Genomic DNA, 26,841 nt, shown 5'->3' with positions numbered 1-26,841 from the left:
TCTCAGGCTTGTATTTATTATGGATCCCCATTAGCACTCTTCCTGGGGTCCAGCAACATAAGACGGTTACATATAGTTACAAATACATGGTATTCCATTTCATAACACCGTACCCAACACATTCAGTGTGTTCCCTTAGACCACCACCACATATCTACAATACAAAATCCATGTGTGTAAAGAGTGCGTGTCTTAGAGTGCGTGGGGCAGCAGGTAGCCTAGTGGTTAGGGCGTTGGCCAGTAACCAAAAGGTTGCTGGATGGAATCCCCGAGCTGACAAGGTACAAATCCGTCATTCTGCCCCCGAGCAAGGGAGTTAACCCACTGTTCCCTGTGGGCTGAAGACGTGGATGTCGATTATGGCAGCCCCCACACCTCTCCGATACAGAGGGGTTGGGTTAAATGCAGAAGACACATTTCAGTAGAAAGGCATTCAGTTGTATAACTGACTAGGTATCCCACTTTCCCTTATCATGGGCCTCTTCGCTGTTCCATAAGGTGTAATTTCATGTTTTATTAAATCTGATTCTACTGCTTGCATCAGTTACCTGATGTGGAATAGAGTTCCATGTGCGCCTCCCATAGTCTGTTCTGTACTTGGGGATTGTTATTAAGAGACCTCTGGTGGCATGTCTTGTGGAGTATGGATGGGTGTCTGAGCTGTGTGCTAGTAGTTTAAACAGACAGCTCTGTTACATTCAGCATGTCAACACTTCTTACAAAAAACAAGTAGTGATGTCAATCTCTCCTCCACTTTGAGCCACGAGAGATTTACATGCATAGAATTCATGCTAGCTCTCCGTGTACATTTAAGGGCCAGCCATGCGGACTATGCTGTTCTGTGCCAATTGTAGTTTTCCGAGGTCCCTCTTCTTAACTCTCCGGCAACGGAGTTAGGAAGGACACCGGCATCTTTGTAGTGACTGGATGGTGTATCAATACACCCAAAGCCTAATTAATAACATCACCATGCTCAAAGGGATATTCACGGTCTGCTTTTAATATAATTGTTTTTAAACATCTACCGAGGCATTGAAAAAGCTCCCTGGTCTTTGTGGTTTAATCTGTGCTTGAAATTCACTACTCCATGCAACTCATGTGACTTGTTAAGCACATTGTTACCCCTGAACTTATTTAGGCTTCCCATAACAGAGGTTGAATACTTATTGACTAAAGACACTTCAGATTTTAATTTTGTAAAATATTCTACAAACACAATTCCACTGACATTACGGTGTAGTGTGTCGATCAGTGAAAAAATCTCTAATCCATTTCAAATCCAGGCGGTAACAAAATGTTGAAAAGTAAAGGGTTGGGAATACATTCAGAAGGCGCTCTATGCGTTTGCTTCAAGTTGTGTATTTACAGTCTTATGTATTGCGTTGTCATCAAGACCAATTCGAATGTTAGTTCGTTAAATAGTCTGCCCCATATTTGCTAAATATGTTGAACATGTTTGCAGTCCACATAGTTCTAATAGCATTGCTTCAATATGGAAATGCATTGTTAAACATAACCCCTATATCAGTGTGAATGCTATAGCCTAGGACAACTGTAAATTGTAGATACTCAAAAGAAACCAGCAGTTGATATGGAGGACTGAATAGTTTGGAGGAGCATGTCTTCGGTAATCAGATGAGCGGCGCTCTTTGAAAATGAGGATGATAGCCTACTTGAACAAGTGAAATGCAGCTATGTAAATTTTGAATAACGAAAAAGCATGAGGGCAAAAACCTCAAATATTTCAAAGCAGTTTCAGTAGACCATTTAAAACTCCTTTATTCATAGACTACTTGGCTAATGAACCAGCATAAAAATACACACTGATGAGATTCTGCTATTAAGGAGAGGGTAGGTTGTGCTTAGTTTTTAATCAAGTTAAATTAAATGGGGGGGGGGGGGGCGAGTGTTCATTTACGTTTCTAAATATGAGATTTACCGGCACAAAAAGGCACATCTCTCCTTCCATGAGCACTGTGCGTCATGACTGGATCGGCTGTGCTTCTCACAATCAATCCATTATCAACTGCGTTACTGTTAATACCTGCTTTTTGTGAGTCTTAAATATTGCCACTGGTCCCACAGGTAAATTGCCAAACCTCGTGTTAGGTCTGTAAAATGCCAGTGCGCCTGTTTTTCCATGACGAAATTGCAAACCGACTTAAGTTTGACACTTGCGCCTACTTAGTTCCAGGCAAAAAAAGGGCCCAGGATGTTAAAGGAAATTTATTGAAAATTTTATTCACATACCTACAGGACAGTAGCTCTCCAGGAACAGGGCTGGAAAGCCCCGTTCTATCCTAAATGTAAATTCTATTACTCCAATGTTTACAAACAAGAATTTCCATAGCCCTATGCTTCAGCTGTACACCAAAACAAGTACTGGGGCTGCCATTTCGCTGAAAGATGAATCCCAGACTGTAGATTTAAATCTTTGAACAGATGAGGGGCTCTAAATAAAAAGGAGGACAGACTTATGAGAGAATATAAGCCTCTACCTTGCAACTGTGCTCTGCTTGACCATTTTCTGGCGTGCACTCCTGGAACCTGAGGCATCAACCACAGAGAAACCCCCAGCAGAGTTGGGGAATCCATGAGCTGCCACATATTTGCGGTAGGCTTCGCGAATAATGCGAAAGGCTCGTGTGTTGGCATAGGGGATGTCTGTAACTGGGTCTCTGTATAATGCAGCCTTGTGGGTGACAGGACAGACTTCCTGGGTGGGGGGCTGGGAGCCGGTCCGCACAGCCTGGGGGAAGGCAGCCTCAAAGGCCTCCTCGTCGCTAAAGGTGATGTAAGTGCGGGAGCAAAGACCTCCCAAGGGTTGCTGGGAAGGCATTGGACTTGGTGCCACAGGAGCAACAAGCAGCGGTGTGTCCTGGTCTAACCTTTAAAAAAACAAATACACACACTTTAGTTAGTGGTACATAAACGCCCTGGCTAAATAAAGGTTAAATATGTAATAAAACAGACTACCGACAAAGGGCAATAATAGCTTTATTGTAAACAATGCTGTACTCTACTCCAGGTCCACACTGTGGCCATTGCCAAGTAGCCTAGGCTACAGTGGCTACTTGGGCTTAAATAACAAAGACAAAAACTACACAGAAAATGCATCCAATATTAATTTCACATTCAAATAGTACTTGATTTCAGCAAAACAGCTGCTGCATCCTGTCTGCGTGTTTTTAAAAATATGTTTTTATTTAACCTCTAGGGCCAACATCCAGGGAGATTGCAGAGCACCAAATTCAAATACAGAAATACTCATTATAATAATTCAGAAAAGATGCAACTATTTTACATAGGTTTAAAGATGAACTTCTTGTGAAGCCAACCACGGTGTCAGATTTAAAATTCTTTACAGCGAGAACATAGCCCAGCAGACAAATCATTACAAACAGCAACCAGCCAAGTAGAAGAGTTACACAAGTCAGAAATAGAGATCAAATTAATCACTTACCTTTGATGATCTCATATGGTTGCACTCAGAAGAGATTTATTCAATAAATGTTCCTTTTATTCGATAAAGTCTCTTTATATCCAAAAAACTGTTTTGTTTGCGCATTTTCTTCCGTAATCCACAGGCGCAAACACAGTCACAACAGGCAGACAAAAAAATCAAAATAGTATCCGTAAAGTTCGTAGAAACATTTCAAACGATGTTCATAAACAATCCTCAGGTTGTTTTTAGCCTAAATAATCGATAATATTTAAACCGGACAATAACGTCGTCAATATAAAAAGGTAAAACAGAAAGGCACTCTCGGTCGCGCGCATGAAAAAGCTCTGTGACACAGCAGGGTTCACTCATTCAGACTGCTCTTACTCCCTCATTTTTCAGAATACAAGCCTGAAACAATTTCTAAAGATTGTTGACATCTAGTGGAAGGCATAGGAACTGCAATTTGAGTCTAAAGTCAATGATACTGTAATGGCATTGAATAGAGAACTACAACAAACCAAAAAAAATCGTACTTCCTGAATGAATTTCTCAGGTTTTCGCCTGCCAAATCAGTTCTGTTATACTCAGACACTATTTTAACAGCTTTGGAAACTTGAGTGTTTTCTTTCCAAATCTACCAGTTATATGCATATCCTATCTTCTGGGCCTGAGGAGAAGGCGGTTTAATTTGGGCACTCTTTCATCCAAAATTCCAAATGCTGCCCCCTACCCTAGAGAAGTTAACTAGGCAAGTCAGTTAAGAACCCATTCTTATTTTCAATGACGGCCTAGGAACAGTGGGTTAACTGCCTTGTTCATGGGCAGAACGACAGATTTTTACCTTGTCTGCTCTGGCATTCGACCTTGTAACCGAAAGGTTGCAAGTCCAATGCACTAGGCTACCCCTCCTGCCGCCCCAGTGTTTATTTGCTTTAAGATAGCAACGTTGCTTTTCCAAAATCAAATGGAAATAAGGTATGCAGTTAGGGCTGTGGCAGTCATAAAATTTGGTCAGACGGTTATTGTCATGTAAAAGACTGCCGGTCTCACGGTAATTGACCGTTAATGAACATAAAAACATCTATGCATACAAGCCGTATACAAGTCAATATCTAATAAATCAATTGAAAATACACCATCACAAATTAATTCAGTATTAATTTCAGGAAGGTCTAAAGAAACATGATATGCATTTCAGAAGAACAGAATAGTTGGCCTACAGTATGTTATCTGCCATGCCATAGGCTGTAGGCTTGTTCTTCAAGCTGACAAGATAATAAGTCCTGTTTAATTATTTAATATTATATGATTTTACAATAAGAAGAATATAATTACATTTTGATGAATAAAATGGAGGATATTTTTCCCATTCTGGCGCAAGAAGGCCCATTTGAAGTGGCTATGTTGAGCGTAAAGGTGATAATTTGAAACAGGTCCTATATGCTAGATTTATAGTTATTTGGCAACTTTAGTTGAGAATGATACAAATCATAGACGCCTTAGAAATCAAAAGATATGGGCTGCATGATGCGACTATAGGCTATTGATCATTTGAGAAAGTTGCAAAAAAAAGCTTGCGTTCTGTTCCTTCCCTCAGGCTGCAAGCTGTTCTTTCATCAAGTGATCATATTTGCACCCATCAGACCAGACTCAATTTAATCTAGTCTTTACTAATAAATACAATTAGTTTCGATTTAGAATGGCCCATTATCAAATGGGCAGGAAGAGGGGAAAGAGAAAAACATGCATGTAATCTGTATGCACTCGAATAGCGAATGGAGGACACTTTCCTGCTGGTTTGTTTCACTCATGTTGGGTAGGCTACTTTGGTTATTTCTCGGTGCAACAGGTGATATTCCGCCCAAACTCTGTATGCCATGGGCTCTCCAACCCTGTTCCTAACGCTACCAAGTGCTTGATTTGGGAAACCAAGTGAAAGCTGTTCGGGAACATCGATAGTAAGATGTTTTCACAAGGAAACATATTCCATTAACTTCTTTGGGCTGGGGGCATTATTGAGTAGTTTGGATGAATAAGGTGCCCAGAGTAAACTGTCTGCAACTCAGGCCCAGTTGCTAATATATGCATATTAGTAGATTTGGAAAGAAAACAATCTGAAGTTTATAAAATGTTTGAATGATGTCTGTGAGTATAATAGAACTCATATGGCAGGCAAAAACCGGAGAAAAAAATCCAACCAGGAAGTGGGAAATCTGAGTTCTGTAGTTTTTCAACTCTTGGCCTATCGAATACACAGTGTCTATGGGGTCAAATAGCATTTCCTAAGGCTTCCACTAGATGTCAACGGTCTTCAGAACCTTGTTTGATGCTTCTACTGTGAAGTGGGGGTGAATGAGAGGGGAATGAGTCAGAGGTCTTGCCAGAGAGCCACGAGCTGGTGACGCACGTTCACATGAGAGTTAGCTTGAGTTCCATTGTATTTCTGAAGACAAAGGAATTCTCCGGTTGGAACATTGTAGATTTATGTTAAAAACATCCTAAAGATTAACTATACATCGTTTCACATGTTTCTACGGACTGTAATGGAACTTTTTGACTATGTCTGCTCTTAGTGATCACGCGTCATGAATTTGGATTACTGGGCTGAACGCGCGAACAAAAAGGAGGTATTTGGACATAAATGGACATTATCGAACAAAACAAACATTTATTGTGGGACTGGGATTCCTGAGAGTGCATTTTGATCAAGATCATCAAAAGGTAAGTGAATATTTACAATGCTATTTCTGACTTCTGTTGACTACACAACATGGCGGATATCTGTTTGGGTTGTTTTGGTCTCTGAGCGCCGTACTCAAATTATAGCAAGGTGCTTTTTCCACAAGCTTTTTTTGAAATCTGACACAGCGGTTGCATTAACTTTTTATGGCTGCAGGGGCAGTATTGAGTAGCTTGGATGAAAAGGTGCCCATTGTAAACAGCCAGCTCCTCAGTCTCAGTTGCTAATATATGCATATTATTATTAGTATTGGATAGAAAACTCTAAAAGTTTCCAAAACTGTCAAAATATTGTCTGTGAGTATAACAGAACTGATATTGCAGGCGAAACCCGGAGGAAAATCAAAACAGGAAGTGATTTCTATTTTGAAAACTCCATGTTCCATAGCCTCCCTTTGCTCCATTTAAAGGGATATGAACCAGATTCCTTTTCCTATCGCTTCCTCAAGGTGCCAACAGTCTTCAGACATAGTTTCAGGCTTTTATTTTGAAAAATGAGCCAGAACGATAACATCGCGTCAAGTGGTCACATGAGTTTTGCTCGCGCAACAGAATTTGGACAGGCATTGTTTTCCCCTCTTCTACTGTGAAAGACATTTGCGATCGATAAGCAATCCAAGCGTTTAAGTTTTCGCTGTAAAGCATAATTTCAAAATCTGACACGACAGGTGGATTAACAAAAGGCTGAGCTGTGTTTTCCTATATTGCACTTGTGATTTCGTGAATATAAATATTTATTGTATGTAGCGCTATGCTATTCAGCGGTTGTTGATGACACTTATCCCGATATCGGGATTGCAGACATAACAAGTTAAGGAGAAGTGTATCTATAATTCCGTACATAATAGTTGTATCTTTTATCAATGTTTATTATGAGTATTTCTGAAAACTGATGTGGCTCTCTGCAAAATCACCGGATGTTTTGGAACTACTGAACGTAATGCGCCAATGTAAACAGATTTTTTGATATAAATATGAACGTTATCGAACAAAACATGTATTGTGTAACATGAAGTCCTTTGAGTGTCATCTGATGAAGATCAAAGGTTAGTGATTCATTTGATCTATATTTCTGCTTTTTGTGACTCCTCTCTTTGGCTGAAAAAAAATATATGTTTTTCTGTGACTTGGCTCTGACCAAACAATCGTTTAGTTTGCTTTTGCTGTAAAGCCTTTTTGAAATCGGACACTGTGGTGGGATTAAGAAGAAGTGTATCTTTAAAATGGTGTAAAATACTTGTATGTTTGAGGAATTTCTGTTGTTTTGAATTTGGCGCAATGCACTTTCCCTGGCTGTTGTCATATCGATCCCGTTAGCGGGATCTCAGCCCAAACAGCCCCTCTCTCTGCGCACTGGAGAAAGGAATGAAAAGGAGAGGAGATGGAAATGCACAGTGGTGATATTACCTTTAGCTAAAAGGTAATGTGTCAGCCTATTATGAAAATATTAAAAAAGCACAATTACCAGGCTATTCAAAACCAAATTCGTATAATTGTAGGCCAACTTTGAATGTATTTAATTTAGACTAGACCAATTATGTACCAAAGATATCTTAGATCTGTATTGTCTAATGGCACAATAATTTTTTGATATTTTTTTATATAGGTCTATGTCTATATATATATCTATGCGTGTGCATAGATTGTGCACAATTAATCATCACCTTAGAAAGCACTGTCCATGTCGTTGGGTTAGGCTTTGAAACATCCACAACGACCATGTTTTCCACAACCTGATGTTGAACTTCTTTCTTCAAATTGATTAATCACAGTGAGGTGAGTTTCAAAAGCACATACTATTTTGATAAGTGTTTGAGGTGATTTTTGATTGCATTTGCACTGATGTCAGAGTGGTTAGAAGGACAATAGAGCCCTGAGTGCCAGGCCATTAGTGACCTGATGATCAATAGTGAGTTGGGTACTACTAACATGTCTAGAGTGTATAAGAGATTACCGTGACTCACGTAGAATTTCACTGCAGTCATGACTCATGTGTGGCGGCAATACGGTCACCGCAACAGCTCTATCAAATGCCTGGTTAAATGTTTTTGCCAAGGCCTCCTGGGTGGCGCAGTGGTTAAGGGCGCTGTACTGCAGCGCCGGCTGTGCCACCAGAGACCCTGGGTTCGTGCCCAGGCTCTGTCGTAACCGGCCACGACCGGGAGGTCACATCTAAAATGTGTGTTAAGATAATGTGTCTTGAGTATAATTTAAAATGTTGCAACAAGAAGGGGAGGGGTGTGTGGCGAAGATATGGCACGTCTTTCTCCAGAATACGTGCACTCAGCTCTCCAGAAAGTGCTCAGCTGTCTGCTGCCAATTCCTGCTCATTCATTGTGTGAATTGTTTGCTGTTTGTATATTTATCATGTCACAAGTAGGCCTAGTAAATGTACCGTTAATCCTGCTCTCTAGAAACATAGAGGGAGCGCATGTGCCTGTGTACGCATAGAAGTAGGCCTACCTGGCCTGCTGTGTGCATATGTAGAAAAGTGTCCATTTGGGATGCCTGATCTCTGACTTAACTCAAAGTCCACCACTAATAAACTGAGCCAGTCTGTTTTTTTGTTTTTACATCCTTTGAGAATAATAATGGTTAGTCGCAGTACTTGAAACATTTTCCAACTCTCCCCCGGCCTCGATGTAAAAGAGAAATGTATAAAGATCTGATGATCCCATATATCCAGTGGAAACAAGGAGGTCGACCGATTTAAAATCGGCATGACTGATTAATTAGGGCCGATTTCAAGTTTTAAATTGGTCATTTTTGGACGCCGATTACATTACAATCTATGAAGAGACTGCGTGGCAGGCTGACCACCTGTTACCCGAGTGCAGCAAGGAGCCAAAGGTAAGGTGCTAGCTAGCATTAAACTTACCATATTAAAAAACAACAATCTTAACATAATCACTAGTTAACTACACATGGTTGATATTACTAGTATACCTAGCTCCTGCGTTGCATATAATCAATGCGGTGCCTGTTAATTTTTCATCGAATCACAGCCTACTTCGCCAACTGGTGATGATTTAACAAAGTGCATTCGCGAAAAAAAGCACAATCGTTGCACCAATGAACCGAACCATGAACATCAATGCTTTTCTTAAAATCAATACACAAGTATATTTTTTAAACCTGCATATTTAGTTAAGATAGTGTTTGCAGGCAATATTAACTAGGGAAATTGTGTCGCTTCTCTTGCGTTCAGTGCAAGCAGAGTCAGGGTATATGCAGCAGTTGGGGCCGCCTGGCTCGTTGCGAACTGTGTGAAGACCATTTCTTCCTAACAAAGACCATAATTAATTTGCCAGAATTTGACATATTTCTGACATCTAACAGCACTACACTTAAGGTTGCCACCCGTTCGATAAAATACGGAACGATTCCGTATTTCACTGAAAGAATAAGCGTTTTGTATTCGAAATGATAGTTTCCAGATTTAACCATATTAATGACCTGTGTTTTATATTATAAACATTATTGCTTCAATATATCCACATAATTTTCCTTCCTCATGACACCATCTATTTTACCTGGCACCACACGGCCAGGTCTCTGACCTCTTCCCTATAGGCTGTCTCATCGTTGTCGGTGATCAGACCTAACAATGTTGTGTCGTCGACAAACTTAATGATGGTGTTGGAATCGTGCTTGGCCATGCAGTCATGGGTGAACAGAGCGTACAGGAGGGGACTGAGCACACGCCCCCGTGTTGAGGATCAGCGAGTTGTTACCTACCCTTACCACCTGGGGGAGGCCTGTCAGGAAGTCCAGGATCCATTTGCAAAGGGAAGTGTTTAGTCCCAGGGTTATTAGCTTAGTGATGAGCTTTGAGGGCACTATGGTGTTGAAACCTGAGCTGTAGTCAATGAACAGCTTTCTCACGTAGGTGTTCCTTCTGGGATGATGGTGTTGATGTAAGCCATGACCAGCCTTTCAAAGCACTTCATGGCTACAGACGTGCACGGGCCGGTAGTCATTTAAGAAGGTTACCTTAGCATTCTTGGGCACAGGGACTATGGTGGTCTGCTTGAAACATGTTGGTATTGGAACATTTTCATCAGGTTGTGTTTTTATTTGTCGGCTTTAGGCATATGTATTTTATTTAGTTGAAGACTGCTGCATTGGCTTTCTCTGAGTTCCATGTGCTCATTTCTTTAGCCGCCAATGGATCACAGTGTAGGCTATCAATGTGTCCATATGGCAGAGGCTGGTGCTCTCGCCTTAGTCGAATTAGAAATTTCAGATTTGTATAATTTTCTATTCTGATTAACCACATGACAATGCCTGCCTGTCTTTTGGACAACACCCTTGAAAAAAACGTGCCATCTATGGATATCAAATGCCTGTCCAACTGATTCATTTTGCTGCCGGCCCTGCATTTATCCAGATACTAGAAGACTTTTAACAAACTGTTTCCAATCGCATTGCTACATTCTTGTAAACAATTCTGAAACTCAATGCAGATGTAGCAATTTTTTTCAGCAAAACAAAACTCTTCCACCTAAATATGTGTCTCCTTACCCTTCCACATCCACATTTTCTTCTTTTAAGATGGAGTGAGGCACCAGGGGCATGAGGACAGAGTGGTAGCGGATGGTGGGGCCCTCAAATCGCCGCTTCTTATGGACCTGTTTTTTCTTGTCAGCCTCAAGACGTTCGTAGTTCTCTTTAAAATAAGAACATACAGAAATGGTCAATTAACACGACCCTGGCCAAGCTCTGGACATATTTTCTCACATTGCTCAGTATGCACTGCCATGTGTCATATCTTTTAGCGCTAGGTATTTCTTCTGTCAATTATTCTGGATGGGCAAGAGACCCATAAAACGGCTTTGTGCATGGACAAATCTCCGCCCCGCCTCATTCTGAGCGACATCCATTTTTCCTTCCCTGCTTTTGTCCTTAAACCTCCATTCTAAATAGAGTTTAGACAGTTTATTTCCCACCAACTTCATTAATATCAACCCATGTAATAGGGATTAATAGGAACCCATTGCAATCCATTCAGGTAACATGAGCTGTTAACTTGTATATTCAAGTGCCACTATGTGTCTGTAATTACGATTCAGGTAGTTTAAACACCTGCAATTATGGTGTGCACTCCCTCGTATTTTTGAAGTTTCTTGTTACCGTTTCACGGTGCCTATGTGGACGGTGATGTTATGAATCAGTAAACTTAATTGAACCATATAGTCGTTGTTGGGAATTAACAGGTCAACTCGTGACCATTTAGATTCCCCCTTTCGTCTTACCTAGGGATCGGAGGTTGACCTCAGCAGTTATTTTGGCCTCAGCCAGCAACTCTTCCTGGGTCAGGGGTCGGTCGTGGTGGGCTCCCCTCCGCCGTCGGGGGGCATCCTGTCTTTCTTGCAGTCGCAGGTTGGTCTTCCGCGTATGCTCGCTGGTCGACTGGCGCACAGATTTCCGAGCTGGGGAAGTTGCCAGTTAGTGACAAGGCTTACAGGGATGGTCCACTCAAAATACAATTTAACATTACTAAACTAGTCAATTCCCCAATACGTGTCTGCATTAGATTTTACACTATTGGCTAAATCAGAGGTTAATTTTTTTTTACAAAAAAAGTAGGACGACACACCTTCCATCTTTGCCATTAATCCCTTCTGTGACAGCATGTGTAACCTTGTGGGTGTGTATCTCCCTTTAACGTTGTCAAATGGGGTTTCAATGGGCATTAAGCCAAAGTTAATGATTTCCTGGACTGTTGCTCAGGCGTATAATTAACTGGTAGTTCCCTCCTGGATGGAATTATGTGATCCCCATAACCCAGTTGCAAGTTCCACCAAGTTATGTTGCATTCTATGAGTCATTTGAACAGAGTGTGCCCTGTACCTTTTCATACTATGTGTTCTTACAAACTATTTTCACAAATTTTCACATTTTTCAGAAAGGGATACTTTTGTAGTACAAGTTGGACTGGAATGTTTGTACGGCGTTGGGCCATATGGTAATCCAATTAAAAACTTTTTTATTTTATTTTTTACAAACCTTTGCTAATGTATATAAAAATAAAAAAAATACAGAAATATAACATTTACATAAGTATTCGGACCGTTTACTTAGTACTTTGTTGAAACACCTTTGGCAGCGATTACAGCCGCGAGTCTTCTTGGGTATGACGCTACAAGTTTGGCACATCTGTGTTTGGGGAGTTCCTGCCATTCTTCTCTGCAGACCCTCAAGCTCTGTCAGGTTGGATTGGGAGCGTCGCTGCACAGCTATTTTCAGGTCTCTCCAGAGATATTTGGTCAGGTTCAAGTCCGGTCTCTGGCTGGGCCACTCAAGGACATTGACGCTTGTCCCGAAGCCACTCCTGCGTTGTCTTGACTGTGTGCTTAGGGTTGTTGTTCTGTTGGAAGATGAACCGTCTCCCCAGTCCTGAGCGCTCTGGAGCAGGCATTCATTAAGAATCTTTCAGGACTTCGCTCCGTTAATCTTTCCCCACGATCCTGATTAGTCTCCCAGTCCCTGCCGCTGAAAAACATCACCACAGCATGATGCTAACACTACCATTCTTCACCATAGAGATGGTGCCAGAATGCTTGGCATTCAGGTCAACAAGTTGAATTGTGGTTTCATCAGACCAGAGAATATTGGTTCTCATGGTCAGAATCCTTTATGTGCCTTTTGGCAAACTCCAAGCGGGCTGTAATGTGCCTTTTACTGGCTTCCGTCTGGCCACTCTACCATAAAAGGCCTGATTTGTGGAGTGCTGCAGAGATGGTTGTCCTTCTGGAAGGTTCCCCCATTTCCACAGAGGAACTCTGGAGAATTGTCAGTGACCATCGGGTTCTTGTTCACCTCCCTGACCAAGGCCGTTCTCCAATGATTGCTCAGTTTGGCCGGGCGGCCAGCTCTAGGAAGAGCGTTGGCGGTTCCAAACTTCTTTCATTTAAGAATGATGGAGGTCACTGTGTTCTTTGGGACCTTCAATGCTGAAGAAATGTTTTGGTACCCTTCTCCAGATCTGTGCCGTGACACAATTCTGTCTCAGAGCTCTACGGACAATTCCTTCAACCTCATGGGTTGGTTTTTGCTCTGACATGCACTGTCAACTGTGGGACCTTATATAGACAGGTGTGTGCCTTTCCAAATCATGTCCAATCAATTGAAATTACCACAGGTGGACTCCAAGTTACAGAAACATCTCAAGGATGATCAATGGAAACAGGATGCATCGGAGCTCAATTTCGAGTCTCATAGCAAAGGGACAGAATTTTTATTTTAATACATTTGCAAAAATTAGGGGGAAAAAAAACAGTTTTTGCTTCGTGATTATGGTGTATTGTGTGTAGATTGACGAGGAAAATATTTAAATCAAATTTATAATAAGGCGTTAATGTAATAGAATGTGGAAAAAGTCAAGGGGTTGGAATACTTTCCGAATGCACTGATATATAGATATATATATTATACACACACACGACCGCTCAAGGTTTTGTCACTTAGAAATGTCCTTGTTTTTGAAAGAAAAGCTATTTTTTGTCCATTAAAATAACATAAAATGGATCAGAAATACAGTGTAGACATTGTTAATGTTGTAAATGACTATTGTAGCTGGAAACAGCTGGTTTTTTAATGGAATATCTACATAGGCTTAGATGCCCATTAACAGCAACCATCACTCCTGTGTTCCAATTAGCACGTTGTGTTAGCTAATCCAAGTTTATCATTTTAAAAAGCTAATAATTGATCAATAGAAAACCTTTTTGCAATTATGTTAGCACAGCTGAAAACTGTTGTTCTGATTAAAGAAGCAATAAAACTGGCCTATGGACTGGTTGAGTATCAGAAGCATCAGCATTTGTGGTTATGATTACAGGCTCAAAATGTCCCGAAACAAAGTACTTCCTTCTGAAACTTATCAGTCTATTCTTGTTCTGAGAAATGAAAGCTATTCAATGTGAGAAATTGCCAAGAAACTGAAGATCTCATACAATGCTGTGTACTACTCCCTTCACAGAACAGCGCAAACTGGCTCTAACCAAAATAGAAAGGAGAGGGATATTCAATGAAATGTGCAATTTTCCCTGGGCATATGGGCATTTGAAAGGACACATCTCAGATATTGCCACCGCTCCCACCTCAGCGTAAGCTTGCTTATGTGAAATTGCCAATCCTTACGTTATGGTAGAAAAATACCACAGCCAATACTGTAAACCCACTTGCGTTTGGGCAATAAGTTACTTTGTTGAAAATAGAGCCCGTATAGATAGAGGCCTCTTACTCTCTCCAAACTCCTGAAACTCCTGCGGCGCCCTCCTCTCCATTTTGGCTTTCTCCGTCTTCTTCAGCTCCTCTGAAGGCCTCTTTGGTTTAGGCTTGGTCACCTTCAGAGGTTCCTTGGAATAAAACAATCAACATGTGCGTGAAAAATGTGCATACAGTATGAAAAACACATGCAAAACGCACATGATTTATTCATACACCTTGGAAGTTCATACTTTGATAAATGTCCCTTTTCATAAATGGCATTATCTAAAACAATTAGGGCTGTCCCGGACAGAAAAAAACTTGGTCGACCAAGAGTCTGTTCTTTTAACCAAATAGTAAAACCTGTATTTTTCCATATACAGTGCATTTGGAAAATATTCAGACCCTTTCACTTTTTCCACATTTTGATACGTTACAGCATAATTCTAAAATTGATTACATAAAACATTTCTCATCAATCTAAATACTATACCCTATAATGGCAACGTGAAAACAGGTTTTTAGAATTCTTTCTAAACTAGCGCTCAGGACCTCAGACTGGGGCGAAGGTTTTACCTTCCAACAGGACAATGACCCTAAGCAAAACAGCCAAGACAACGAAGGTGTGGCTTCGGGACAAGTCTCTGAATGTCCTTGAGTGGCTCAGTCAGAGCCCGGACTTGAACCCGATCAAACATCTCTGGAGAGACCTGAAAATAGTTGTGCAGCGACAACCTGACAGAGCTTGAGAGGATCTGCAAATCGCATCATACCCAAGAAGACTCAAGGCTGTAATCGCTGCCAAAGGTGCTTCAACAAATTACTGAGTAAAGGGTCTGAATACTTCTGTAAATGTTTATTAAAAAAAAAAAAAAGTATTAACACATTTGTTAAAATAAAAAAAAGTTTTGCCTTGTCATTTTGTGTAGATTGATGAGGAAAACATGTAAACAATTTTAGAATAAGTCTAACATAACAAAATGTGTAAAAAGAGAAGAGGTCTGAATATGTGCCATCCCCACAGCCTCCACAAGGAATCAGTCCACACAGTAAGGCGCGCATCAGACCGGTGTCTTGTACACCATGATATTTCTTTTTTTGTGTGTTGCTACTGCTCACCTAAAATAAATCTTGATCGACCAAACAATCAACCAGTCGACTAAATGGGGTCGGCTCTAAAAACGATAACAAAATCTAATTATGCATATTAATGTGGATATCAATGTCTCATGGTAGGGGGTCCAATATGGGTTAACTTTGAGCACCTTCTGCTCTTGAATGGATGGTCATACACGAGTTGTGCCAAGATGATGTTCTATCAATGGGTTTGCCAAAATCTGTTAGGCATACACGTGGCCCTGATAAAAACAGTTCTCATGGGTAAATGTGCATGGTAATTTTTGTTCAAATCAAAAAGGGTGAGTAATTCAATATGGAATGACTCAGTATTAACAGAGTTGTAGTCTAGTGGTTGATCGCCTATGTTTGCGGTCCCCCAGGGGTGCACATTGTGGTTGTTGGTAGAAGTAGTGAGGATGCAAGTTCATTAAGTTACCTTATAAGCTTTGGTGACAACTCGACTCTTCCTGCGAGGAGCATCATCCTCCTGGTCACTATCAGGCTCGTCACCCTCATCTATGTCAAAGTCACTGTCGACCTCGTCCTCTGTGTCTGAGTGCTCCCCTCTGTACTCATCATCTCCTGATTCCTTGAGGGAGAGTCCAAATCAAACATACATATTAATAATGGTCGATAGCAAATGGGCATGGCCAAATACACGTTTTATTTACAAGGACCAAATAAACCCATAAAGCAACACAGTCTCCTTTATAAAAATTGCTGGTGTCCAGGAGTTAGAATTGGGAACATGCATACTTTGCTAATTCCAAAACAGAGAACCAAAGGACAAGCTACAATACGGCAAAGTTAGCAAACAAGTAACTGCAATGAAGCCGCCATCTTTATGCATGCCAGCTAGTAGAAATAAGCTCAAGAGAGAAATATATCACACTCAATGCTAGTAGCCCCTACAAAACCTTCCCCCACAGAACATGGACTTGAATGGGGATGTCTGTTCGAATAATACTTTTAGTGTGGTGTGAAAATGTGAGCCAGCGATGTACCTACTCATAAGACTATACAGTGAAGAGTCAAAGATACAGGGGGACACACAAAAATCCACCAATCTCTTTATTTTCTCTACTTCAGCGTTTCCCAAATTAGGGTTCACAAACACAAAGTTTCCCGATTTGAAAATGGGGTCATAGCTTAGTTATAGAATCACATTTACTTGAGTAAGCTTTGATATCTGCTATTCGCGGTGGGGACAAAGCAGTTTGTTTTGTTCCTACAAATTTGGGTCTAACTTTTGAACGTTTGGAGCTATTAGCTATTCTTAAAAGCTAAAACTCCAAGGAAGACAAGCATAATGAAGCACACAAGCCGTGCAGGACTCAATGGGGGGGGGACGGGGACGAGTTAGTTGGCTAACGTTGATAAACCAGAATTTTTTTTTGAAATAAAGGACACACCAACAAAGTGTCTTAATAGGTAGGGCTGTGACGGTCATGGCATTTTGGATGATGTAGTTGGCCAGCAAAATGACCACGGTCACGGTAAAAACCTTTCGAATAGCTTTTATTTATTTGAAATGTTCCTCTCCTGACGGCATCTGCGGTCATAGAAATAGAATGGCTAGAACGGGCTTCCCCATTCACGCCAATGATGGTATGATGGAAAATGTTTGTGCTTTTCTAATAACCAATTTCTGTGTTCATGCAAGTGACTGATTGAACGAATCCTCACTATCAGTATCTGCAATTTGGCAATACACCCAGACCCTTGATTTGAGAATGAAAGATCTCAGATTCAACGTCTCAGCTTAGAGAGAAGAAGCCTCGCGAGGTATTGGTCTGTCACATGCATGAAGCAAACGTTAATGATAAATTAATGATGAACGACGAATAAGCTAACAGACTATGGGAGGCTCACAGTACTACATAGAGCCATGAATACATGGAGCTCTATTCCAAATCAAGTAACTTACACAAGCAGTAAAATTAGATTTAAAAAAACAGATTAAAAAAAACACAGCGGGGTATGTGAAGCAACACTTCACATGGGCACAGACACATGCATGCACACACACACGTTATGTGGTAGTGGTCGAGTAGCGGGCTGAGGGAACACAGTGTGTTGGGAAATCTGTGAATGTATTGTGATGTTTTTAAAATTGTATAAACTGCCTTAATTTTTGCTGGACCCCAAGAGTAGCTGTTACTTTGGAAGTAGCTAATGGGGACCCATAATAAATACAAATGACAGTTTTATTTTGAAGGCACACCGCAAATTCCACTATTGTGCCTAACCTTTATTGTGGCTAGCATGACAACATGACAGCTAGCTGGCTGCTTATAATGTTAGCTTTGGGCAACAGGGTTAAGTAGCTGGCTATTTATTTTCATGAAATGAAGTTCAATTACAATAGGCAAACAACAAGGGGAAACGTAGCTAATACTTACTCACAAGGATTACTAAATCATTGCTAAGAATAATGAAAATGACTGCAGTTTCTACTGGTCATTGTTTTCAGGCTGGTTGTATTGGTGCTGGCTAGGTACCAAGCTAAAGCTAGCTAACCCAGAAGTTGTAGTTGAACAAATGATGCTTTATCACCAACACGGTATTGTAAACACATCGTACGTAGCCGGTGTTTGCATTCCATAGTATTCATGTCGTGAAGCTATTACTGTGTAACTCCGGTAGGGCAACATCTAAAAAATAACACACTTAGTAGTGTGTACCGGTCCTCAACCAGTCGGCGAAAGCCAACATAACAATCAACTGCTCTTTGTCATGGGTTAAGGGCAATGAATTCCAATATCTTGGTTTTAATGGATTTTGCCTTTGAGTTGTCTCGACTTGTTGACTGCTTGATCCACAGCCTCTTGTGTAAAAACTTTTTTTTTATGCTAGTGGTTGTATTAATTTGCAATCTATCGCATCCCACAAATGTCCCAGACTACGTTTGGGACATCAACTTTTGTACTATGGTGGATAGTAGATTGACATAGGCGTGTGCTTTTACTGTTAGGTCTACTCATCTTGTTGGCTGACTAAAAATAAATGTGGACAGTTCTTCAATATGTGCCTCGGAATTGCATCCCCGCAGTTGTCTTCACTTGTAGCCAGTGAGAAAGACCCAATCACGTGACAGAGAGCCATGTGAGTGAGAGGTGCTTCTGAGCACGCAGCATGCAGGGAGAAGGGAATTAAAATTATTATTTTCAGCAAAAGGGCACAACTGCCACTGTCCGCAAAAGGCATGGATTTTTTAGGAGGCATTACGGCCACACATTATGCCGCCGTGAAATTCAAGGCATTATCAAGTGCTTGTCAAATTGTGAATGAGAAACTGATGAAGTGTGTACACTTCATGCAACTTTTCTCAAATCATCATTAGTCACATCATGCAGCCGTAGAATGTATTAAAAATCTAAACATATAGCCCAATGTTCGCATCACAACTAAAGTTACATAAATAACTCAAATTAAGCATAAGAGTACATGTTTATTAAGCACTCAACACAAAAATTATTTGGAGAAAATACCCTTTCTATTTTAATCAGCTTTGTTCAATTGTATTCTTCATACTATGAAATAATGACAAGCAATTCTAAGCAAATCTTGTCTGCTAAATGAGTGTAGCCCACAGCCATATGGCATCGCCAGATCAGGACCTAACATAAGGACAACTCAGAGTATGCTATGCTGTTCTTCATAAGACATGTGTGGCAGGGACTACAGACAATCCCGGAATACAAAAGGAAAACCAGCCACGTCGTGGAAACCGATATCTTGCTTTCCGGACAAGCAAAACACCTTTGCCTGTTTCAGGAGAAGAGTGGGACTGCGGGCTCTTATTCTCTGTGGCCGACGTAAGACATGTAAACGTGTTAACCCTCGCAAGGCTCCTCAGAGCATGCGCAGACCAACTGGCTAGTGTTTACAGCCATATTCATATGCCAGTCTACTGTCCTCACATGCTTCAAGATGGCCACCATTGTTCCTGTACCCAAGAAAGCAAAGGTAACTGAACTAAATGACTATCGCCCCGTAGCACTTACTTTTGTCACTCTGAAGTGCTTTGAGAGACTAGTCAAAGATCATATCACCTCTACCTTACCTGTCACCCTAGACCCATTTCAATTTGCTTACCGCCCCAATAGATCCACAGAAAATGCAATCGCCCTATCCCATTTGGACAAGAGGAATACCTATATAATATTGTTCATTGACTACAGCTCAGTATTCAACACCATAGTACCCTCTAAGCTCATCATTAAGCTTGAGGCCCTGGGTCTGAACCTTGCCCTGTGCAACTGGGTCCTGGACTTCTTGACGGGCCACCCTCATGTGGTGAAGGTAGGAAGCAACACCTCCACTTCACGGATCCTCAACACTGGGGCCCCACAAGGGTGTGTGCTCAGCCCCCTCCTGTACTCCCTGTTCACCCATGACTGTGTGGCCAAGCACATCACCAACTCAATCATCAAGTTTGCAGATGACTCAACAGTAGTAGACTTGATTACCAACAATGACGAGACAGCCACCAATACAGAGCTGAGGGCTCTGGGAGTGTGGTGCCAGGAAAATAACCTCTCACTCAACATCAACAAAAGGAGATGCTCATGGACTTTAAAAAACAGCAGAGGAAGCACTCCCCATCCACGGGACAGTAGTGGAGAAGGTGGAAAGCTTCAAGTTCCTCAGCGTACACATCAGACAAACTGAAATGGTCCACCCACACAGACAGTGTGGTGAAGAAGGCGCAACAGTGCCTCTTCAACCTCAGGAGCCGGAAGAAATGTGGCTTAGCACCTAAAACTCAAACTTTTACAGATGCACAATTGAGAGCATCCACTCGGGCTGTATCAACGCTTGGTACGGCAACTGCACCATCCGCAACCGCAGGGCTCTCTAGAGGGTGGTGCGGTCTGCCCAACGCATCACCGGGAGCAAACTACCTGCCCTCCAGGACACCTACAGCACCCGATGTCACAGGAAGGCCAAAAAGATTGTCAAGGACAACAACCACCTGAGGCACTGCCTGTTCACCCTGCTATCATCCAGAAGGCGAGGTCAGTACAGATGCATCAAAGCCGGGAACGGGCGATAGAAAAACAGATTCTATCTCAAGGATGTCAGACTGTTAAATAGCCATCACTTGCACATAGAGGCTGCTGCCAATAGACTTCACATCACTGGCCACTTTAATATTTTATTTTACCATTATTTAACTAGGCAAGTCAGTTAAGAACAAATTCTTATTTTCAATGACGGCCTAGGAACAGTGGGTTAACTGCCTGTTCAGGGGCAGAACGACAGATTTGTACCTTGTCAGCTCGGGGATTTAAACTTGCAACCTTACTAGTCCAACACTAACCACTAGGCTACCCTGCCGCCCCAATACATGGAACACTAGTCACTTTAATAATGTTTACATATCTTGCATTACCCATCTCATATGTATATGCTGTACTATTCTACTGTATCTTAGTCTATGCCGCTCTGGCATTACTCATCCATATATTATTCATTCTTAATTCCATTCCTTTACTTAGATGTGTGTGTATTGGGTATACCCTGGATCCCACTGCTGGCTTGCCTCTGAAGCTAAGAAGGGTTGGTCTTGGTCAGTCCCTAGATGGGAGACCAGATGCTGCTGTAAGTGGTGATGGCAGGCCAGTAGGAAGCACTCTTTCCTCTGGTCTAAAAAAAAATATATCCCAATGCCCCAGGGCAGTGATTGGGTACATTTCCCGGTGTAGGGTGCCGTCTTTCAGATGGAATGCTACACAGGTGTCCTGACTCTCTGTGTTCACTAAACAGGGCATAAAATTAACACCAGCCACCCACCAAATGCAGGTCAATTTAGGTACTGGTGGGTAAGAATGTCTATTTCACCAGCCACGTTGGCATGTGGTCAACTTGCAAGGCTCTACAGTGCGAGCATTACATTTGCAAATAGTGATAAGTCAAGTATGAGCACGTGTGAGTTTTGGTTAGAGAAATGCTGCAGAAACTGTTTACAATTTTTATTTGCCGTTTTGTTTCATAGCTGCTAATTGCACAAAGAAATACATATCCCACTTAGCGCAGCAACACTGCAAAGTAAAGTGCTGATATTCATTTTGAGGCACTTGGCACAGGCCTAAAAGTTGGTCTAATTTACTGGAAAGTCTACAAAGTGAGACTGTCCTCATGCTTCTTGGCTACCGTATTTACATTGTTGTTTCAACTTCAGTTTGAGTCTTCAACATAGACATCCTAGTCAGATGCCAAATCTCTCTCACACACACACCACTCCAATTGGAAGCTAAATTCCCAATCCAGCACTCATACCATTATGGCCACCTAATCATCCGCCGCTTCCAATTGTCTCATTCCTCTCCTCTATTTCCCAGGTCGTTGCTGTAACTGAGAAAGTGTTGTCAGTCAACTTATCTGATAAAATAACGGTAAACAATGTATTTCTAAGTGCCTTTGTTTGAACAGAGTATGTAGTAGGTGCCAGGTGCACCGGTTTGTGTCAAGAGCTGCAACTGCACAACAGTTTCCCATGTGGATCAAGAACGGTCCACCAGCCAACTTCACACTACTGAGGAAAGCACTGGAATAAACATGGGCCAGCATCCCTGTGGAACACTTTCAACACCTTGTAATTTATACTCCAACGAATTGAGGCTGTTTTAACAGCAAAATGGGGGGTGCAACTCAATCTTAAGGAAGGTGTCCTTAAATTTTGTACAATCAGTAATTGAAAAATAATGTAATCTTAATTTAAGATTATAGTAAATGAAAAAGAACTGAGATGATTTTAATAATCACATATTCCTCACTAAATTGAATCACTTAGATGTAAAAAAAAAAATTAAAAAAAATCCTATGCACAATTTAACCATGTGGTCAGTGCAACAGCAGCAGGCTGAACGTTTGACGTCCCTACTCTATTCTATGTCCCTTGATATTAAAACACTGCAGCTAAAGTAGAAACCCCCTGAATTTAGAGAGCTGACCATCACAGGACTTGGAAGAGATCTGGGTACTGTTCGCTAACTACATTATTACGGTACACTTCGTTTCTCAATCACTACTGCGACGCTAAATGAGCTACTTACGTCGTTGAATCCGCCGTATGTGGTCTTGTAGAATTCATCTTCCTCTTCAGCATCTAACAACTTAGACATGCGGCTCCCCGCCGTTTTACGGGGCTCTTTGCTAAATGCTAAACTCATGTTGATCTAGCTCAGCTAGATTAATAGGGAACGTGCTAGCTTGTTGAAAGCTAACAACAATCAAGTTCTAGTTAACCTTAGCTACCACAAAATACTATGCAGGCAGCTAATGACGTAGATATGGTGCGACATGCTTTTTCTTCTTCAGGTTTGACGGCACTACAGAACCTTCTTCGATAAGACTTAATGGCGGTTGGCATCCAATATGTTGCGTTACCGCCACCTACTAGACTGGAGTAAAACTCCGTTATACTTTGCTTGAAAAAGAAATGTGTAAATAAACAAATTCCATTCCATCTAACACTACCCTACAAATAAACTAAAAATACCACCCTACTCCACTATTTAAATCTATTTAGTCCTACCTCATGCCAACAACCTGAAAGGATGGGACATCACTTAACACCCTGTACCCTCTTCTGATGTCAAGTCTCGCACACCCAAATGCCCCTCTGCAGCTCCCACCACTAACCTTAATTTTCTGCGATTTACGTTCCATCCCTGCAGTACAGCTGATAACCATTGCTATAAATGCCCAAAATCCAATCTTACTGAAACATATCACTTGTTGGCCTCTCTCTCTGTACTGGTACAAATCTACTACTCACACCACTCCTCTCAGGATCCCTCCCCCTTGACCCATCTTCCTCTACTTTCTTCACTGCCTCAGCATATGACAACTTCTGCACTACTCTAACCCTGGAAACCTCAACCTGCCTCTCTCGCACATTTCTGATCCCCAAACCCATGGGCACCCCTACTTCCCCGTATGCTTCATATTCCTTTGTCTCATGCCCTTCTGCACACTTCTCACCCTCCTACACACTGCTGCCACATGCCCATAAGCTTGACACCTGTAACAACGTAATGTATTCAGTACAAAATCTCGTTAGGATATACAAGTTATCCTGTACGTCACTTTGCCGGGCGAAGAAGACTCAACATCAAAACTCAAAAGAACAGGCAATGACTTCTGTTTCACCACTCACGCCACCCTGTCTGCGTTGCACCAAATGACAAGCATCACAAACACTGGGAATCTTCCCCTTCAGTTGGTCAACTTTAACATTTACTGCTACCCCAGTAAATCACTCCTTTCAACGGCACCCTTTTTTTTTTAAAGAGTGAAACAATTCAGATTTCTTGCCCCCATTCGTTTAACGCAGAGCGCCTTCTCCCTCTGACCAGCTGAAACACAAACAGTTAACACAAGACCACTTCTGGTTACCCTCACCGATTCCACAGTACCCGATTCTGTTTTCACCCAACCTGAAACCACAAATAGATCAGCCAAAAGGCAAGGGTCCACTTTTTCCAAAAACTTCACTCCTACTGTCAGACTCATCTTTATCCTGACACTCGGTGCAAGCCTCGGGCTCCGAGAACTTCACCATACCTACCACCTCCAATACGTCGACTTCAATCACTTCCATTTCTCCTCATGTCTTCAGTTCACTCTGCTTATAATTTCTACCATTATTCTTAACAAATCATCTCCCTTTTTTCCGCCATTTTTAACCGACCCAAGGTCACCACATTGGCGGGTGATCCGTTTGCAGGGCTCTACAGTGAGAGCATTACATTTGAGAATAAAAATAGTCATAAGTCAATATGAGCACGTGGAAGTTTTGGTTAGAAAAATGCTGCAGTAGCTGTTTTCAAAGTATTTCTCCTGTTTTGTTTCATAGCTGCTAATTTCACAAAGAAATACATATCCCACTTAGCGCAGCAACATTGCCTGGCATGGGAGCTGTGTGCAATGAGCCAAGTGCTTGACAGATTAATTTTTGGAGGTGCTTGGCACAGGCCTAAAATTTGGTGTAATTTACTCGAAAGTCTACAAAGTGAGACTGTCCTCGTGTTTCTTGGCTATTTACATTGTTTTGTTTGAACTTTATAAGTTGAAGCAGCACACTCAAATTAGACATCCTAGTCAAATCCCAAATCTCTCTCACACACACACTTCACTGTAAAGGCTACACCCGCTGTATTCAGCACATGTGACAAATAAAAGTTGATACATACCACAGGACTCCAGTGGCCCTGTTACCACGGTAAACTTCCACCCTTAAAGGAGTTGCTTAACATTTGGTCTCTGAATATTTTGATTAAAATACTCTGGTCACACATTTTTATGAAATTGAGCAATACACCACATTACTTCTTACTAATACATTTCTTGTTTTAAAAACTAATTCTAATTTCTCAATCCGGCCCTCATACCACCATGGCCACCTAATTATCACCAACTTCCAATTGTCTCATTCCTCTCCCCTGTAACTATTTCCCAGGTCGTTGCTGTAAATGAGAATGTGTTGTCAAGTCTATTTACCTGGTAAAATAAGGGTAACCTAAAATAAAATAAAAAGTGCATTTGTTTTAACAGGGTATGTAGTAGGTGCCAGGTGCACTGGTTTGTGTCAAGAACCGCAACTGCCCAATAGTTTCCCATGTGGATCAAGAAATGGTTTACCAACCAACTTGACACTACTGTGGAAAGACAGCACTTAGAGTCAATATGGGCCACAATCGCTGTGTAACGCTTTCGACACATTGTTGTCTATGCTCCAACGAATTGAGGCTGTTCTGATGGCTAAATGGGGGGGGGGGGGGCAAAACAATCTTAGGAAGCTGTCCTTAAATAGTTTAAAATCAGAAAATGAAAATGTTATGATAGTAAATGAAGAAAATACCGATTAAAAAAATAATAATAATCACATATTCCTCACTCAATTTACCCACTTAGAGATGTAAAAAAATATTTTAAGCATAATTTAACCTGGGGGTCTTATCCAGGCGCAGGCTGAACGTTTGACGTCCCTACTCTATTCTCTGTCCCTTGATATTAAAACACTGCAGCTAAAGTAGAAACCCCCTGAATTTAGAGAGCTGGCCACCTCTTCCGAATCCTGTGATCTGGGTACTGTGTAATGTTCGCTAGCTACATTATTACTTGAAACTTCGTTTCCCAATCACTACTGCGACTCAATAGCTAGCTATCTGCCAAGACAGCTAGCTAAATTAGCTACTTACGTCGTTGAATCCGCCGTATGTGGTCTTGTAGAATTCATCTTCTTCTTCAGCATCTAACAACTTAGACATGCGGTTCCCCGCCGTTTTACGGGGCTCTTTGCTAAATGCTAAACTCATGTTGATCTAGCTCAGCTAGATTAATAGGAAACGTGCTAGCTAGCTGAAAAATATAACTTGTTTGTTGTTAGCTACCACAAAAGACCATGCAGCAGCTAACGACGTCGATATCAAAGATGTTCTACTAAAATATAGCACATCCTGTCGTTTCCAATGGGAGGCAAGTGAGCCTAGTAGGTGGGACCAAGTGTCAAAATGGGTTTTTCAAAGTCGCGTTTATTGGTCAATCAGATGTCAGTCAGATGGATTAGTGACGTCCATGAAATACATCGTCATCATATTCAAACTAAGTTCAAAATGAGATCCGGACGGTAATTTGAAAAAACAGAGAATGACCTCTCGTAGCTAGGCTGTGCTTGTTCCTAGGCAAGGACGATACGGGACGCCTCGGCAGAAATAGAGTCCCTAGAGAAAGCAAGAACAAGATGGTCGGAAGGAGTAGTGCAGTATTATCATAAGGCGATGAATACTTGGAGAACGGGGGAATGGAGGAGAAAAGAGAGTGGCGGTCTAAGAGAGAGAGAGGGAAGAAGAGGTTGATCTTGAGTCAGATAAGTGGCAGAAAAAAGGGAAATAGTTTGTTAAAGAATAGAAGAAAATGTAAGCAGAGGGAGCTGAAGTCAGAAGAAATTAAAGTGAATGAGGGTGAAGTTATTAGAGACTGCGGAATGCACCAAGGATCAGGAAAAAGATGAGTGACAGTAGGAGTGATGTTTATGGGGGAAAAAATGGACTCTTGCTGTTGTATAGCACACCATTACTTATACAGCTAATATAAAAGACAAGACATGAGACGGGAGTAGAAATTAACTTGGGTTTCACATGAAGAACATTCCAAGCATTTCAATGTAGGTAAGCAGGGGGGGGGGGGGGTTACAGGTGCCCTAAAAAGGGACAAAACTAGAATATCAATACACAGCACTTGCCTTTTGGGTGAAAAAAAAGTTGGGTGTTACATATACCTCTAGGAAGAGGGAACACATCACTCTGTCAACT

The 26,841-nt window shown here is 41.5% G+C and overlaps 1 protein-coding gene across 3 annotated transcripts; it reads right to left on the bottom strand.

Annotated features, from left to right (window-relative positions):
- On the bottom strand, window positions 1-26,010 carry vps72a (vacuolar protein sorting 72 homolog a). 3 transcript variants are annotated; one of them, XM_031793810.1, is made up of 7 exons: window positions 25,852-26,009; window positions 22,579-22,701; window positions 15,954-16,106; window positions 14,433-14,547; window positions 11,440-11,616; window positions 10,709-10,853; window positions 1-2,888 (listed from the first exon to the last, which is right to left on the bottom strand). In XM_031793810.1, exons 2-7 carry the CDS (start codon window positions 22,693-22,695, stop codon window positions 2,495-2,497), a joined length of 1,101 nt encoding a protein of 366 aa, XP_031649670.1. In that variant the 5' UTR covers window positions 22,696-22,701; window positions 25,852-26,009; the 3' UTR covers window positions 1-2,494. The 3 variants fall into 3 exon arrangements, with proteins under 3 accessions (XP_031649670.1, XP_020361329.1, XP_020361328.1); XM_020505740.2 differs by lacking the exon at window positions 22,579-22,701 and having other exon boundaries at window positions 25,729-26,010; XM_020505739.2 differs by lacking the exon at window positions 25,852-26,009 and having other exon boundaries at window positions 22,579-22,814.
- Window positions 26,011-26,841: the final 831 nt, after the last annotated feature.

Source organism: Oncorhynchus kisutch, linkage group LG17 (genome assembly GCF_002021735.2).
Source record: "Oncorhynchus kisutch isolate 150728-3 linkage group LG17, Okis_V2, whole genome shotgun sequence".
Taxonomy (NCBI): domain Eukaryota; kingdom Metazoa; phylum Chordata; class Actinopteri; order Salmoniformes; family Salmonidae; genus Oncorhynchus; species Oncorhynchus kisutch.
The sequence above is the reverse complement of the archived record's forward strand: the minus strand, read 5'-3'. Positions and strand labels throughout refer to the sequence as shown.